A 17,539-nucleotide genomic window follows, 5' to 3' on the forward strand; every position below is an offset into this window, starting at 1 on the left:
GCGAGTTTTAGGGCCGTCTTTGAGATTTTTTGTTTTGTTTGTTAACACTGAGGCCAAGTTTTTTCTTTTCTTTTCTTTTCATTCGATAGCTGTGATCTTTTTTCCAAACAAGGACCCAATCAATAATGAGCATGCGTGAAAAGAATAATAAAAAAAAATTCGATAATCACGTGATTAATAATTCAAAAACAATGTTACATAACAATCAATGTTTGTTTTGTTTGTTTTTGTTTTTTTTGATTGATTTATTAATTTGGTTGTTTGTTTGCTGTCAACTTTTTGTAATTAAATTTTTCAATTTGTTTCCACTCAGAATTTAATAAATCTTACTTTGGAAAATTTGTGGTGGTAATAAACATTTAGAAAAATTGAAAAAAAATCAAACAGTAAAAAATGTCTTCAATGTTGTTTGATTCGAATGATGATTATGAAACATCGATAAAATTCAAATCATTATTAATGTCAATATTTTTATCAATATTATATCCATCATCATTATATGTTTGGCGTGATACATTACGTATTGATCGTAATGATCCATTTATAATAAAAAGAAATTTTTTTAGCTTTACAATTGCATTATTAATATCATCAAAATTATTAACCATATTTCGTCAATCAACTAATACCGTTCCAGATAATTATCATTCATTTTATGATTATTTTATCTATAAACATTATTCAAATAATTGGAATCTATTTATCGAATGTATATTTCAACCGTTAATATTTATAACCATTTTATTTATTGGACCAATTTGTTGTGATCTGAATCTAAATGAAATATTAAATGATGATATTCCACGTATAAATAAACAATATTTTCGTCAATTATTACGTTCATTTGATAATCAATCAATATTGAAAATAATAAGAAATCTTATTGTTGCACCATTTACTGAAGAATTTTTATTTCGTGGTATTCTTTTGGCTATTCTATCACCATTTTGGTCAAAATTATCTTGTATCCTGATATCATCAATATTATTTTCATTAATGCATTCACATTCATGTTTAGCTAAATATGTTTGTGGTAATTCTACAACAACAACAAATTTTGATGATGATTTTATAACAACAATTATACAATGTATTTATACCGGTTTATTTGGTATTATTGCTTCCGTACAATATCTATCATCAGGACATTTGATTACACCATTTTTATTACATTTTTTCTGTAACCTAAATGGTTTACCTGAATTTAATCGTATATTTGAAAATCGTTTCTATTCAATACTAACAACTATTGGTTTTTTTATTTGGTTATATTATTTTGTTCAATTGTTTCTGACATTGTAAAACAGACAAATCTGATAATCATAATGATAATGGTGATGAACAACAACAACCAACCATCCTAACACCATACCTGATCTACTAGTCATTTTTTTGGCCTGCTACATAATATTCCTTTTGAATGATAATTTTCTAAACCAAAAAAAAAATAAAAAATTTGCCAAATAAAAAATGTTGATTTTTTTTAAAAAAAGTTTTCAGACCATATTTTCGGACGATAGATGGCGTTGCAATTGCTTGAAAAAAAAGAATGTTTTTGTTTTGGCCATTCATTTGGACTTTTTCGAATGATAATAATGGATAATTTAAAAATTCGTACCATCCAACATTATGAACATCATAATCGACAACAATTATGTCAAACAAGATCCAGATATCGTCAAGGTAGAAAATTAACTGCAATAAAAGTTTTTACTATTGCTGATGAATCCCGATATATTCTAATACAAAAAGTACCAAAATTATCTGGTGTTAATGTTCGGGAAGATTTACGTGAAATTTGTGAAAAATTTGGTAAAATTGAACAATTTGAATTGGTTAATTATCCCGACGAAGAAGAACATCGACAAGAATCATTTGAAAATATTTACCTAATTAAATATGATCGAATAACGGATGCAATTCGAGCGAAAAAACATCTGGATGATCGTGAATTTCTTGGATCAATTTTACATGTTTGTTATTCACCTGAACATGAAACTATGGATGATATTCAGAAAAAATTATCCGAACATAAACGTTATGTTGATATAAAATTAGCACAATATAAAAATTTATTGAAAAAAAAGAAGAAAGAAAATTAATCATTTACAAACGACTACGTTCAATTCGATGAACCAGAAATGCATTAATATCAAGATCAATTTTTGATGAAATATCCATAATAATATCATCGGTAATCACTTGTGATAATTGAAATTTTGAATCACCTGAACAAGACCATTGAGATGTTGAAGATTTTCCTAACAATATTTTCGAATCATAAAGATTTGCTATTTGTTTTAGAAATTCACAGTCTTGTTGTATCAATAAATTCGAACGAACACTGGAATCTTTTTCATTCAAATCAATCAATGAACGATAAATATGATATGAACGTTCTAATTCAAACCATTTTTGACATTTCAATTCATTTTCTTTAATTTTGAATGATTTTCTTGAACGTTTATTATAAGTGCTACGTTGATTACGAACAAAAAATCGGATATCCATTTTGGTTGAATTATAAGTGGCCAGATAAACAGCAACATATGTATAACATAATGATAATGACATTGATCGTATTGATTGTCGAATATTTTCATTCCAACCATCAATAATTTGACCATTTAATTGTGAAATAATTTCTTGAAGATATGGTTGAAATTTTATAAATAATTGTCCAACTTTATTATGTTGTTGAACCACGATATTTTCATCATTATCATCATCATCATCTTCGTTATTATTCATTAATGGTAATGAATATTTATCAAAATATTTATGACAAATAAAATTCAAATTAAGAAAATTATCTTCAAATGGTATCAAAGTTTTGAGGATAAGATGAACAAAATTTCGATATAATTTATGTGGATCATTCTTGGGTAATAATGATGATTGTTGTTGTGTTAATAATTGAAAAAGTTCTTGTTGATTATATGATTCAAAATGAATTTCCAATAAATTCATTTTAAAATCAATTAATCGATATAAACGTTCTAAACGATATTTTATAATCCAAATTATTTGAATTGGATAAATATTATCAGTTAATTGATTAATATTTTGTAATAAATATATAAGATTTTCATTATTTTCATCAACGATAATATCAGAATTATCAATAACTAAAATTATTTTTTGTTGTTGATTATTCAAGGTTTCTTGTAATTGTCGATAAGTTTTCAATAAATCAATCATCGAATCAATAAATTGAACTGGATTCAAACATTTTCTCTTTTTTGTTGGTGACAATTCTTCTTCTTCATCATCATCTTCATCATTGTCGGAATTTTTCAATTTAACAATATGATTTTTGAATTGTTGAAGAATTTTTTCGAAAAAAAACCGATTCGAATTATCCCAATTGATCATATCGAACCAAAGATATGTATAATCAAATTCATTCAATAATGTCTTGGTTATCGATGTTTTCCCAGTTGATTTTGGTCCATTTACGATTAAATTTTCAATTTGATTTAATTTTAAAAAATGCAATAATTTTCGTATCTGTCGACTACGGCAAAGAAATTTTTGTTCAATTTTAAGAATTTTTTCATTATCATCATTATTATCGGTTGACATTGTTTATCTGGATCAATTTGATGGACACGTTTTTTTTTTTTTTGGATCGAATCGAAGAAAAAAATGATAAACATTCGATCGAATCGGTTGACACATATTTTATGGATGGAATCGAATCCTCAAAAAAAAACTGTTTTTTTTTCATTTTGGTTCGGGTGTTTTTGTTTTTTATCAAGTTTTTTTTCTTATTTTTCCCAAATGAATTTATCTTTGTTTTTTTTTGTTTATTTTATAGAAAATTATTGTGGCCTAATTCAACGATTTATCGATCGTATGCATGCTAGTCGCGCTTTTTTACACTGAAAACAAAATTCAAAAGAAAATGAATCAAACTTCAAAACCACAGATTGTTCCACGAACATCATTGTTGAAGAAGAAAAATTCGTTGGAAAATTCTGTCGAATCAACGAATAATAATAATATCATCAGTGATAATAATAAAATAATGATTAAGCCGGCATTGCCGGCAAAACCAGTGATTACAACGCCATCAAAAAAGCCTTCCTCATCGTTAAATCAACAACGACAAATTCCAAATGATTCTTCAACGATAGATAGTTCAACAACAACGACGAATCATGTCATCAATAATAATCCTCCGGATAAGACAAAATTGTCATTGAAAACAAAAGTCGAAGATATTGCTCAAACATCATCATCACTGCCATCAATGGGAACGAAATCCACATGGAAAAAATCAAATCGAATAAAATTTCGTTTGACCAATGTTGATTTGAATCGTTTAAGATTACGAAAAGATTTTGATGATAAAAATATTGATTCCAGTGGAAACTCAAATAATTTAATCTATGATATTCGTGAAGATGATGAACAGATTCGAAAAATGAATGAAATATGTGAACTATTGGTTGCTGGTGGTTATTTTCGTGCACGTATTAAAGGTTTACATAATTTTGATAAGGTTTGTATTTTTTTTATTTGTTTTGATTCCATTTTTGAAAAAATATAAATTTCAAAACTTAATAGATTATCGGTGGAATGTGTTGGGCAATACAAATGTGCAATATCGATTTAGATATCGATATATTTTATCAGGAAAATCTTTCGATTGGCCAAAAAATGTATGCAAATTTTTATCGTTGATTCTGTTCAGATGACTGTTTTATACTGATTCTTATACCCATACATAGTGCATTGACTGAAAAAATTGTAAACGTTTTGCGAAAAATGAAATGTCCATTCAAATTGGAACCACATCAAATACAAGGAATGGATTGTATACATATTTATCCGGGTAAGTTGAACAAATAAAAAATGAAATTCTTTAATCTTGGAATATTCTTGATTCAATTCATATTCATATAGCAATTCAATGGCTTGTGAAAAAATCATTAGAAACAAGACAACAAATGGCCGATTATGTTCGTTCATATTCTAGTTGGCAATTTGATCGTACATTTAATCATCATATCGATGATCAATGTTCATCATCATCATTAGCTGTGATAATCAATAATAATAATGAAAATGATGAATTGATTGATCCAATCAAACATAATCTACAAAGACGTTTTCTACATCCAAATCGTAATAAACTAAAAGATGAATTGATTCGTGTTAAAACTACATTATTAGAATATGGTATTACCGGTATGGATGAACAAATTCTATCAGATCTTTCCAATGATACTGCTGATTCTAATAATGATTACACTGATAAAACAACAAAATTCGAATCTAATGAAAATAAAAGTTTACTACAATCAATGACCAAAACAAATGATAAAAATCGACAAATTGGTAATTCAACAAAAATATCATCATCCATTGTTGTTAAAATAGTTGGTGAACAATCGAATGAAATTAAACGTTTAGCTGAAGATTATGATCGAAAGAAAACATTAATCAGTACGGAAGATGCTGAATTTATTCGTGAAGAATCTAAACTTAAAATGGATATTTCTTTAAGGAAAAAAGAGCTTCAACGTTTATTGGAAAATAGAAATGATGAAAAATTATCCACTTTAAAGGTAAAATATATTTTGATTTAGTTTTTTTCTCATTTACAGAAACTCTTTTCTTTTTTTCAAATTAGGAAAAATTAAAAAAATTAGATGAAAAAAGTGAACAATTAAAAGAATTTGAAATGAATGAAAATGAATCGGAAAAATCGGAAAAAATTCAGCTAACCGAATTATTGAATGTATTACGAAAACAAAAATCTGAATTAAAACAACATTGTCGTGAAGAAAAACAACGTTTAGAACAACAAATCGAAATGATTGATAAACGTCAATCGAATAATGATCAACGTAATAATGATCGACTAAAAGAAATTGATCAAGAATTAACAATGTATAATGAACGTCATACGAATGTTAAAAAAGATTTATCATCAATCAATAAAAAATTGGCTATTATACAAAGAAAATTTGATGATATACCTAATCGAACCGAATTGGCACAATATCAGAAACGTTTTCTTGAACTTTATAATCAATGTATGTTTGTTTGTTTTGATTGTTTTTTCGTTAATCTTTGAAATTTTGTTTTCTACACAGTATCAGCAAAACATAATGAAACGAAAAAATTCTATACCCTATATAATACTCTTTCGGATGAACGAATGTATCTGGAAAAAGAATTCAATTTAATCAATTCAATTTTGGAAAATTTTCAAAAGTATGTTTATTTTTGTTTTTTAAATAGAAAACACTTTACTAAAATTATTTTTTTTCATATAGAGCATCGGTATCAAATTTAATGATAAAAAATGAATTTCTAATGAAATTTCAACAAACAATTGATTCAATAATTGAAAATAAAGTAAAAGTTGAACAACGATTACAGAATGAAAAAGAAAAACGTGATCAACTTTTATCCAAATATACAGGTCTTATTGATGAACAAAGACTTTATTTTATTGCTGTAAAAGCTTTTAAAGAGGTAAATGATAATTATTTTTGTTTAATATTTTCAATTAAAATAATTTTTTTTTATTTTTATAATCAAAAACAACAACAACAACAAATAGGAATGTAAAATAAATGAACAATTAATTGTACAATTGGAAAAGATTAACAAAAAATAAAATTTCAAAAAAACTAAAAAGAAAAATAAATAAATTTTTTTTGTTTATAAATTTGTTTCATTTTCTTCGGTGGTATTTTCTTCGATTTTTTCATTCAAAACATCTTCCAAACGTTCATGTTGTTTACGAGCAAATGATAAGAAAATTTGTTCAAGATTTGTTTGACTAACCGAATAATCTTCTAATTGAAGAAATTCTTTGTTTGTTTCGATAACATCAAATATTTCACTACAACGTAAAATATAATCATCTTGATTTTGTATTATATATTCTAATTGATTATTATGTATTGCTTTTAGTTTACTTGTTGGAAATGTTTGTAACATGAATGATTTGATTTTTTCAATCTTTTTCTCCAATTCATTGTATGATTGACGACGAAAACTTTGATCGAAAAGTCGATTTTGTGAAACTTTCAATATAAGATTATAACTATTACCATATTTATTTTTTAAATGTAATGGACTACCAATACAAGTAATTTGTCCATTTACCATTATTATTAAACGATTACATAATGCTTCACATTCTTCCATTGAATGTGATGTTAGTACAATGGAAATATTTTGTTTAAGTTTACGACCGATTGCTTCCCAAAGACAACGTCGTGCAACTGGATCAACACCTGATGTTGGTTCATCCAAAAATGATACAGCCGGATTTCCCAATAAAGCCTAATTGAAATACAAGAAAAATTTAGGAAATTTTTTATAAATTTCAAAAATTCAAAAAATCAGTACTTACAATTGCTGTACTTAATTTTCGTTTATTACCACCACTATATGTACTTGATAATTTATTCAAATACATTTCAAAATATAAAAGTTGACTTAATTCGGTAATTTGTTCATCAATATCTTTTTCTTGTATTCCTCTTAAACGTGAATAAAATCTTAATATTTCTTCACCAGTTAAATCATCAAATAATGCATCAAATTGTGGACAATAACCAATTTGTCCTAATGTTTTATATGGTTCTTTTGTAACATCAAAACCATTAATAAATATATCACCCGATGTAATTGATTCATCACCAGTTATCATTTTAAATGTTGTTGTTTTTCCAGCACCATTTACACCCAACAGACCAAAACATTCACCAACACCAACACAATATGAAATATTATCAACGGCTGTAAATTTTCCATAAATTTTTTGTAAATTATTTATAACCAATGAATATTTTGTATATTGTCCGGTTGAAACAATTTTATTTACAAATGATTTTTCCGATTGTACATCATCATCCGGTATTAATTTAGATGAATATATTATTGGTTCAGATTTTTCCGTAAATTTTCTGCGAATTAATTCAATAAATGTTTTCAATGATACAATTGTATTTACTTCGATTAAAAATAATGCCAACCAATAGATTATTGCCGAACCAATTACATACAGTAAACTTGAACCAATTCCAGGATCATTTAATGAAAAATAATTTTCTTCAAAATTCAAACAAGTTTCATTACAATAATCTGTGAATTTGAACGCAAGAAACCAAAAAAAAAAAAAAAAAAACACAAAGGTTAAAAATTAATCCAACAAAATCAATTAAAAGATTTTTTACCTTTACAACAAGGACGTAATGCTTCCATTCTATCATCATGAAATGTATTCAAAAATTTACATAATTTTTGTATAGAAATACCATTATATTCCATATGACAAATTTTATTATTACGATAATTTGTTTGTAGATTACTTGTAATTTTACTTATATCAAATAATGGTATAAATAAATGAAATATTGGTTTCAATGCACGATTAATATTCAATAGATCAAATAGTTTGATTGCTGTTAATTGATCGGCAATCAATGATGTTATACTGCTTAGTATAAGCAGTAAGCTTAATCTTGCATATGCTGTAGCCGGTATGGAAAAGAAAAATGATGCCGAATAAACGAATGGTATTAATGCTAAACCACATAAACCATAACCAACAAATAAATAAAATGATTGTTGATCTTCATGTAGATTATCAACTTTGAATGCTTGCAGTGTAATAATGATCGATACAATCGATAAAAGATATAATATAAAATCACATAACAAAAATGATAACCAATAATAAACCATACGTAAACCGGATATTTTTTGTAAATGTTTTGCTTTCGAAATACGTTCATCAACAATTAATATAGCATAACTGCTTAGAAAAAATGATAAACCCATAATGATTGATTGTATAACCTGGAAATCACCTTGAACATTTATAGGTATTTTAAGTTTGGAAAATTTTTCCTTTATAGTCAATGGCATTGGATAATTTGATACGGATAATTGAATGTTTTTTCGATTATAAAAATGTCGTAAAAGTGCTTGATCAATATAACGTAACGATATGGATGGTGTATGAAATGGTTGATCATTAAACATTGCCGTTATTTTTAATTCAAATTTTGAATCCATTGCATATTGAAATAAAGCCGATGTTACAAATTCATAATTATAAACAAAATTATTAACCGATATAATTTCATCGATAATTTTTGTTTCATTAACATCCGGTATGGCAATAATTCTATCTGAATGAATTTCATTCATTAATGTTTCAGCATAATCATTTGCCAACGATAATGATCGACTATCATTTTGTACAAAATATTTTACTAATGGATTATGAAATTGATTCAGACTCATTTCTAATTTACGAAATGGTGCTAATTGTGGTATTGAACGCATCATTAATAATGTTGATATTAATATTAATATTGGTAGAATGAATTGTGTTAATGTTAATATTGGATTTCTTATGGAATAAAGTATACGTTTGATCAATAAGGCATAAAATTGTTGTCCAATTAATTTTTTACCAGAATTTTTTACTTTTGCTACCATTTTTGTTGTTGTTGTTGTTGTTGAATGATTACCATTACCAATATTGATGGCAGATGCTGAAGATGATTTACCATCAATTTCACCCAATGATTCATTTGTTTTTTGTTGATTATGGCTACCAACTTTCAAGAAAACTTCTTCCATTGTTGTTATTGAAATACCATAATTAACAATTTGATCATTAAGTTCAGTTTCAATACGACGTAATAATGCACCAAATTTAGAAATCTGTTCATTCGGTAACGAAAATGTTAATTCAATACCGACTGAACTTTCCATTTTTGCACCATCAATATGATCCAATACAATTTTCTTTATTAAATCTGAATCAATATCCGTGGATCGTTTCTCCATTCGCAAATGATAACCAGCACCAAAATGTTTTTTCAAAAATAATGATGAACCATAACAACGTAAACTACCAAAATCCATTATAGCAATACGATCACCAAGTATATCAGCTTCTTCCATAAAATGTGTTGATATTATAATAACTCTACCCATTTTTTCCTGCAGCAATAAATCCCAAATAAAACGCCTGGCTGATACATCTAAACCAGATGTTGGTTCATCCAATATAACAATTTTCGATCCACCAATCAATGCAATACCAACAGATAATTTTCGTTTCATACCACCGGATAAACAATTTGCTTGTACATGAAATTTATCTTTTAAATCTAATTTTTTAACCATTTGTTTAATTTCATGTTTAATTTGTTCATTGGTTAAATTTGTATGTTTTAAACGGCAATAAAAATCTAAATGTTCTTCAACAGTTAATTCATCAAACAATAGATTTGATTGTGGACAAATTCCTAAACTCGATCGGATTCGATTCATTTCTGTACGAATATCATAACCATTTATAATGGCTGTACCATTTGTAGGTGGAAACAGGCCACATAGTAATGATATTGTTGTTGTTTTACCAGCACCATTATGACCTAACAATGCTGTAATTTGATTTTCAAATACTTTAAAACTTAAATTTTTAACCGAATATGTTTTCCCGTTATCATAGGTTTTATAAAGATTCTTAATATTAATACCAATTTTATGATTTCTTGGATATGATTCAATTGATTGTAAATGATCATTATTATCATCCATATCATCGATATCTTCATTTGAGGAATTTTGATTACCATCATTATTATCAATATTATTATTATTCGAATCGAACCAATATTTTTTTGTAAATGGAAAATACCATGGTAATGGTACACCATATTCACCCGGAAATGCTAATGTTATATACCATGTTATTATTAAATAGATTAATGAATTTACAACAAACATTATTAATATAACTGAAAATGTTAATGAATCATCCGGTATGGCTGGATCGGATATATTATTCCATGTAATGGGTATACCACGTGTTTCTCTCATTAACATTATAAATACACCCAAAGACATGTTTGTATTTGGCATTAAACAATTGATTATTTTTGCCAATAATGTATAATTACTGTTTAAAAAGAGTTAATAATAAAGGGTTAAAAGTCAAAAGTTAAGAACAAAATTGAAAACAAACAAACTCACTTGTATTCTTGTATCATTGGAAAATAGGGTAAATAAGTTAGAAATGAAATGATTCCGGTTAAAATTCCAGCCAAATTTGCCTAGATTTTGACAAAATTTTGATATTGAGAAATTTTTGAAAAACAGGGTAAACAAAAAAAACTTACCTTTGAAAAAAATGTACTCAACATAAAACAAAAACAAACATTACAGATTTGATAGAGAAAAAAATATGCAAACAATATTGTCGAATCGGTAATCAATATTGGTGGACTATTATGTGCAAAACTTATTTTTAAAAATATTATTATCAATATAATAGCCGGTATTATCAACAGAATTGATTTAATAAAATAAGCAATAAAATGATATTTTTCTTTTAAACCCATCATTTTCATTGATTCTTTTATACGTTTTTCTTTTTCATTGACAATAGTTTTGGTTAGATTGATTGCAGAAAAATAAAAACTAAATAAAAATATTGATGGAAATAGGAAATTTAGGCTGAATAAAAATATATCATCAATATATTTTGGATATGGAAATCTTTGTCCCATTAGTTCAATTTCCATCATGTTAAATAAATCAAAATTACTATCATTAGCAAATAATGTTTTACCAATAGCCATTGATAATAAATGTTGAATAAACAAAAAACCTTCATCTTCATAACCCGGTTGACCACCATTCGTATTATTTTTATCTCTTGGTCCGGCTGGCATTACATTCATCATAATCATTTGTGTTTTCCAATCTTCAATTCTCATAGCCGTTTGTTTCAATGTTCTTGGTATATTACTAAAACGTAATGAAAATTTAATATTATCATTCGTTAATTGTTCAAATTCTACACCACATAAAACAAATTTATCATCCAATAAATATTGATCAATCATTTTGTTTGAATTTTCAAAACCGGTTATAGATGGATGACAGGGTAATTTTAATTCATATAATCGATTCAGTTGACATTTTCGCTGAAGATTTTCGAGTAAATTTTCCATAATTTGATTCGTTTGACTTGTATTTGGTGTAAAATAAATTTGAAATTCCGGTTGTTGGTCCAATATTTTTGGTATTTGTAACAAATCAAATTCATCATAAATTGTTGGTTCATTGAATTCGGTAACCGATACTTTTGTACGAATAATAGCAATCATTAATACTAATAAACATGGTACAATTAATTCTAAAAATGTTGCTAAACGATGTCTGAATTGAATTTTGAAATTTTTTCTTGATAATAACCAAATATCGATACATGCATCAGTTAATGCTGAACGATGCGGTGGTTGATCGTCGTCGCTGTCGTTGTTGTTGTTGGACATTTTCGATGGATGTTAAAACTTTGAACAGAGAAAAAAAAACAAAGAAAAAAACAGAAAAAAAATTAATCATTTAATGATTGATGATGGTGATCTGATGATCTGATGGCAATCAAATGGAAATTGATTTTTTTGGAGATTTCATTTTTGTTGTATTTTTTAATCTGCAAAATTGCAATCACATCCTTATCATCATTTAAAAAACAACAGAAAAAACAATGGCTAATTGATGATAGGAGAGCAGATGATGTGTACCAAAAACCAGAAATCGGGCGGATTTCATTCCAGATTTGATTTGATTTTGGTTGATTAAGCAATCAGGAATTTTAATTGAGAGCTCCCACCAGATAATTTCAAATGAAAATTCTGTCTGCTCTCTTTTACACTCCAAAGATTATCATTTTGAAAAACAAAAAAAACTTTTTTTTGTTTGTTTACCAAAATTGATAATAGGCGCCATGCGCACAATCCCTTTTTGCATCCATAAAGAATATTATTCTGTTCTCTGATGGCTGTAGAATATTTTTTCAAACTTACCGGAAATGTTTCTTTTACTAAAATGGTGATTCCAGGAAAAATTTCTCTCTGGTTATGGAATATGCGTGAGTACAAAAAACAACAAGTTTTACAGTTTTGTTTTTCTGCTTGTCCGATTCTTATTTAATCCATTTTTTTCCACCACCATTTTGGTTTATTAGATTAGAAACAAAACATTATAATGTTTTAAAACAACAGAAAGAAAGAAAACAAATTATGATAATTTGATTAGTAAGAAAAAATGAAAAACCAATGTCAAGAACTTTCTGATCACTATGGACACAAATATTTTTTGCTAATTTTCCAGCATTTTAGGATTGATTACAGATGATTTAAAGGTACAGATTTAAAAAAAAATGTACCAAAAGTGTTGTTGTTTCTATGGTTATTATCTTAATCTGTTTTTTTTCGCTTGTTTCTTGATGATGATGATGATTTTGTTGATAATAACGATCATTTAGACAATTATTTTTTGGATCTAGGCAATACTGAAAAGAAAAAAAAATGTACGACATCAATATAAAACAATCAAACCAAAAAAAGAATTTTATGATCACAAATGTTGTAATTGATTTGTTTTGATTTCGTTTGAATGTTTGAATCATCATTTTGTTGATGATGAAATTTAGTACATTTCATTTGCAACAGGTGTAATCATCATTTTTCATTATAGGGGTTTCACACTAGCAGCAATGTGAATGAAATATTTCAAATGCAATATTTCACTACATTTCAGCCTTATGGACTGAAATATTGCATTTGAAATATTTCATTCACATTGCTGCTAGTGTGAAACCCCTATTAGAAAAAAACCGAGGTTAAGAAAAAATGAAATTTTTAGAGATCAAATTGAATATTATGGTTATAATCAAATCAAATCAATCGTTATCGTGGTGATCGATTTTCGATTGTTAATCCTAATGATGACGATCATAATCAACGATAATGTCGAGGACATTTTTAGGTGGATTTACAACAAAAAAAGAATGATCTTAACGTTCTTTTTTTTCTGATAACAATCGATTGTTTGTACTATCGTTTTGAATATCGATAATCACCACCATCACCGCTAACAAAATCAATGATGCATATCGTTTTCCCTTTCTCAAAATATTCACGAATTGAATCTAAACTTGACCTAAATCATTGATGGTTTTTTTTGTTTTTGTCTTTTGTTTCCTCAATAACGATCGTAACAATAAAAAAAATCGAAAACTTGAAAAGATTCAGATGAATCATCCAAAATCTGATCCGAAAAAAAATTTCCCAGAAAAGTATTTCCTCTTACACACACACACACACACACACACACAGGTATTATGTTATACGATTATTCAATACATTGAGATATTTCACATTAAAGTGTGAGAGAAAATGAGTTGAATATATTCATACATTGTATACAGAAAAAAAATTGTTTCAAATTGTTTCATTTCATTTCAAACACCTCATCTGAGGCTATTGTTTTTTTTTTTTGGTTGTTACATTTTGCTATTTCGTTTTTCATTTTTGGTTTTTTGAATCAATTTTTTTTGTTTTGTTTTTCTATCCGGTAAAACGCACACACACACACATCGACCGGAAATATGAAGAAATCCAAATCCAATTTCTGCTGAGCTGAGCTAAGCTTGTAGACAAAAAAAAAAATTCAAGGACAATTCTTTCAATTGACAAAAGTGTTCCAGTGTGTTCAACAGGTATTGCAACAACAACAAGAACAACAACAACTGAAAAAGAAAGAGAAGAGAAAATTGTCAACCTAAAATTAGAATTGACAATTCAAGATTTTTGTTTTCTTTCTTTGTTTTAAGAAAAAAATTTGTTACACAAAACAAAAAAAATGAACCATTTCCGTTCAAATAGTCGCTTTGCTTGAAACATTTTTGCTCAAAAAATTTTTTTTTTCTCAGCTTTCTCATTTTGATAACTGAAACACACTGTTGTGAATCATATGATCCAAATTTTGAATTCAAACAAGACGAAAAAAACGAAATGAAACAAAGAATCATGTGAAGCAAACATAGTGAAATTCTCATTCTTCACAATTTCTTCAACCAAAAAAAAAAAAAGAAAAAAACTTCAAAACGTTTTGTTTTTTCTTGTGATTTTTTCCAAAAATTTTCATCACCGAACAACAACCGAACCGAACCGAAATGAAACAAAACGAAACGATGAAACTTTTAATTTTTCTTTTACATTTTTTATTAATCCTGATAACGTATGTTATAGGTGAATTATCGACAACAACAACAACAACGATATCATCGACGAATGATGATACGACAACAACATCAACGACGATAATCAATAATTATGTGCCAGTTGAAAATTCTTCATCGTTGATCATCAATAAATTACCACCATCAACATTGAATTTAACCACCGATAGTAATGCAAATGTTTATAATGGTATAGCTAATATTGGTAAAGATCCAATGAAAGTTGATGCACAACAACAGAATCCATTTTTGGCTAATCGTGGTGGTGGAAGCGGTGGTGGTGGTGGTATTAATCCACAAATAGCAATGTTATTACGTAATAATCCACGATTACAGCTTTTAGCACAACAAAATCCAGTTATAGCACAACAAATTATGCGTAATCCACAACTATTACGTGATCCAATTATTCAAAGTAAATATATAAGAAATTTTCCGGAAACTTTTCCAAATTTCCTGAAACTTTCCCGATTTCCGGAAACTTTTCCTAAATTTTTCAAATTTTTTCCCCCCGTAAAAATTAAGGAGCCATACAATCACAAATATCACCTGGACAACAACAAAGTTTATTAGGACAAATTGGTCAAATTGGTTTGAATGGTTTGAATGGTTTAGGTCGTGCATTGAATCCAATGGGATTCAATAACCAGATGAACAATCAAAATCAGAATAATCAACTGAATAATAATAATCGATTTATGAATAATCAGAATCGTCGAATGAATCCAAATCAACATCAACAGCAACAGAATTTTGGATTACCACAACAGCGGAATTTTGGTCAAGGTAATTTTTTGATTTTTTGATTTTTGATCTTTGATTTTTGATTTTTTGATTTTTACGATAATTTAGTTACGAATCCCCATCAAGATCGTATAAATGGTGGTTATTATGGTGGTAATGATAATTATGCAAATCAACAACAAACACCACCGCCTGAAACAAATGAAATTGATGATGGATCATCAAATGAAGGTGAAGGTGAAGGTGGTGGTGGCGGTGAAGAAGATCAACAAGTTGATCCTGGACAACAAGATTATGGAAATGATGGTGGTGGTGGCGGAGAAGAAAGTGGTGCCGACGGAGGAGCAGGTGGTGAACAACAAAATCCAGCCGATGATCCTGATATTCAACAATTACAAAATTTTGGTGGCCCTATGAATGATAATTTCCCGGAAGGACTATTTCCACCTGGTCTTTTATCTAGAGATGATATAGCCGAAATACGACGACAACAGGAAAAACAACAACGTGAAGAAATGGAACGTGAACGTCGACAACAACAACAACAACAATCAAATCAACATCAACCAGAATCAGAATCAGAACAACAAACAAGTCCAGATTATGATAATTCTGGTTCAGGTGATGGTGAACAACAAGAAGCTGAATATCCTGAAGGTGCTGGTGATGGTGAACAACATCATCATGATCAGGATGGTGGAAATAGTCAAAATGAAATACCGGATAATCATCATCAGAATCATGACGATGGCCAGATAATTCTGACAACACCATTACCATTGCTTACAACCAGTTTACCACCTGCATATAATAATGCATATCAACCAATACAGCCACCATATCGTAATAATCTAAATTCTATGCATAATAATCATAATCCAAATTTACAACCTTTAAATGAATATCATGGTCCAAATAATCATAATCACAATCATCATTCAAAAAATCAATTCAATCAACGGCAACATCATCAACCAAACAATTATGACTATTATCATAATAATAATCAACAAAATTCAATGGGATTTGCTTCAACAACATTGGCACCCACAATATTATCAAGAAATTCAGGTGTACATTATGATGATAATGATGATGATAATGAAATAATGAATAGACGTCATAATGGTGGTTTTGGTTCACATCATCATCCATCGAATGGTTATTATGGAAATCATCAGCCAAATCAATTAATTTCTAAATCAAAAACATTACAACAACAATGGCCTGGATCATTACAATCACCTGGTTCGTATTCAACATTGAATAATAACAGAAATATTGATAATAATTTACGACGATCATCAACATTATTACAGCAAGATGATGATAATAATGATGATGAATATCGAAATAGACAAAATATACAACAATCACCACCATTATATTCAAATTTTGTTAATAATAATCATTATCGACCTGATAGAACAAGAATGGATAAACATCGTTCAACAATGAATCAACAACGTGGACGGCTATTTTAATCGAATTGGATGTTTATTAATTTTTTTTTTTTTGTTGTAATTCTGTTCTTCTCCATTTTGTTTTTTTTTTCTTCACCCAAAAAGGGTGAAGAAAAAAAAAATCCTGATTTTTTATCCTGATTTTCAAAGACAAAAAAACTGTAATTTATTCATTCAAATTTTGCGCTGAAAATATTGAATAAAATTCAAATTATTATTTTAATCATTATTGACTTGATGAGTT

At 27.6% G+C, this 17,539-nt stretch overlaps 6 protein-coding genes across 7 annotated transcripts; 4 read left to right on the forward strand and 2 right to left on the reverse strand.

The window, feature by feature from the left end:
- The first annotated feature begins 131 nt into the window (after window positions 1-131).
- Sras (Ras converting CAAX endopeptidase Sras) lies at window positions 132-1,481 on the forward strand. The gene has a single exon (XM_075821182.1). It carries the CDS (start codon window positions 394-396, stop codon window positions 1,300-1,302), a length of 909 nt encoding a protein of 302 aa, XP_075677297.1. The 5' UTR covers window positions 132-393; the 3' UTR covers window positions 1,303-1,481.
- A 55-nt stretch (window positions 1,482-1,536) lies between these two features.
- Window positions 1,537-2,594, forward strand: LOC142645280 (RNA-binding protein 48). Its single transcript, XM_075821184.1, has one exon. The coding sequence runs from the start codon at window positions 1,587-1,589 to the stop codon at window positions 2,100-2,102; it is 516 nt and encodes a 171-aa protein (XP_075677299.1). The 5' UTR covers window positions 1,537-1,586; the 3' UTR covers window positions 2,103-2,594.
- LOC113797034 (uncharacterized) lies at window positions 2,052-3,688 on the reverse strand. Its single transcript, XM_027347340.2, has one exon. The coding sequence runs from the start codon at window positions 3,583-3,585 to the stop codon at window positions 2,107-2,109; it is 1,479 nt and encodes a 492-aa protein (XP_027203141.2). The 5' UTR covers window positions 3,586-3,688; the 3' UTR covers window positions 2,052-2,106.
- A 32-nt stretch (window positions 3,689-3,720) lies between these two features.
- fidipidine (coiled-coil domain-containing protein 93) lies at window positions 3,721-9,606 on the forward strand. The gene is made up of 8 exons (XM_027347336.2): window positions 3,721-4,507; window positions 4,573-4,667; window positions 4,737-4,840; window positions 4,912-5,576; window positions 5,642-6,047; window positions 6,108-6,228; window positions 6,291-6,492; window positions 6,581-9,606. Exons 1-8 carry the CDS (start codon window positions 3,863-3,865, stop codon window positions 6,635-6,637), a joined length of 2,295 nt encoding a protein of 764 aa, XP_027203137.2. The 5' UTR covers window positions 3,721-3,862; the 3' UTR covers window positions 6,638-9,606.
- Window positions 6,520-13,066, reverse strand: LOC113797030 (phospholipid-transporting ATPase ABCA3-like). Its single transcript, XM_027347334.2, has 6 exons — window positions 12,870-13,066; window positions 11,175-12,353; window positions 11,029-11,108; window positions 8,208-10,954; window positions 7,382-8,115; window positions 6,520-7,311 (listed from the first exon to the last, which is right to left on the reverse strand). The coding sequence occupies exons 2-6, from the start codon at window positions 12,333-12,335 to the stop codon at window positions 6,682-6,684; spliced, it is 5,352 nt and encodes a 1,783-aa protein (XP_027203135.2). The 5' UTR covers window positions 12,336-12,353; window positions 12,870-13,066; the 3' UTR covers window positions 6,520-6,681.
- Window positions 13,067-14,795: 1,729 nt separating this feature from the next.
- On the forward strand, window positions 14,796-17,518 carry LOC113797032 (uncharacterized). 2 transcript variants are annotated; one of them, XM_075821175.1, is made up of 4 exons: window positions 14,798-15,503; window positions 15,614-15,874; window positions 15,941-17,080; window positions 17,152-17,266. In XM_075821175.1, exons 1-4 carry the CDS (start codon window positions 15,023-15,025, stop codon window positions 17,157-17,159), a joined length of 1,890 nt encoding a protein of 629 aa, XP_075677290.1. In that variant the 5' UTR covers window positions 14,798-15,022; the 3' UTR covers window positions 17,160-17,266. The 2 variants fall into 2 exon arrangements, with proteins under 2 accessions (XP_027203139.2, XP_075677290.1); XM_027347338.2 differs by having other exon boundaries at window positions 14,796-15,503; window positions 15,941-17,518.
- The last annotated feature ends 21 nt before the right edge of the window (window positions 17,519-17,539 follow it).

Source organism: Dermatophagoides pteronyssinus, unplaced genomic scaffold (assembly GCF_027571235.1).
Source record: "Dermatophagoides pteronyssinus isolate colony J.1.1.1.1 unplaced genomic scaffold, Derpt_VIB-CSIC_2022.12 sq0009, whole genome shotgun sequence".
Lineage (NCBI taxonomy): Eukaryota > Metazoa > Arthropoda > Arachnida > Sarcoptiformes > Pyroglyphidae > Dermatophagoides > Dermatophagoides pteronyssinus.

Bases quoted from the DNA above. Each gene is read 5' to 3' on its own strand.
- Sras (XM_075821182.1), top strand. From the start codon at position 394: ATGTCTTCAATGTTGTTTGATTCGAATGATGATTATGAAACATCGATA.
- LOC142645280 (XM_075821184.1), top strand. From the start codon at position 1,587: ATGATAATAATGGATAATTTAAAAATTCGTACCATCCAACATTATGAA.
- LOC113797034 (XM_027347340.2), bottom strand. From the start codon at position 3,585: ATGTCAACCGATAATAATGATGATAATGAAAAAATTCTTAAAATTGAA.
- fidipidine (XM_027347336.2), top strand. From the start codon at position 3,863: ATGCTAGTCGCGCTTTTTTACACTGAAAACAAAATTCAAAAGAAAATG. The intron at 4,668-4,736 runs GTATGCAAATTT...ACCCATACATAG, and splicing joins CTTTCGATTGGCCAAAAAAT to TGCATTGACTGAAAAAATTG. The intron at 6,048-6,107 runs GTATGTTTGTTT...TTTTCTACACAG, and splicing joins TCTTGAACTTTATAATCAAT to TATCAGCAAAACATAATGAA.
- LOC113797030 (XM_027347334.2), bottom strand. From the start codon at position 12,335: ATGTCCAACAACAACAACGACAGCGACGACGATCAACCACCGCATCGT. The intron at 11,109-11,174 runs GTAAGTTTTTTT...GTCAAAATCTAG, and splicing joins TGAGTACATTTTTTTCAAAG to GCAAATTTGGCTGGAATTTT. The intron at 7,312-7,381 runs GTAAGTACTGAT...TATTTCAATTAG, and splicing joins GAAAATTAAGTACAGCAATT to GCTTTATTGGGAAATCCGGC.
- LOC113797032 (XM_027347338.2), top strand. From the start codon at position 15,023: ATGAAACAAAACGAAACGATGAAACTTTTAATTTTTCTTTTACATTTT. The intron at 15,504-15,613 runs GTAAATATATAA...GTAAAAATTAAG, and splicing joins ACGTGATCCAATTATTCAAA to GAGCCATACAATCACAAATA. The intron at 15,875-15,940 runs GTAATTTTTTGA...ACGATAATTTAG, and splicing joins ACAGCGGAATTTTGGTCAAG to TTACGAATCCCCATCAAGAT.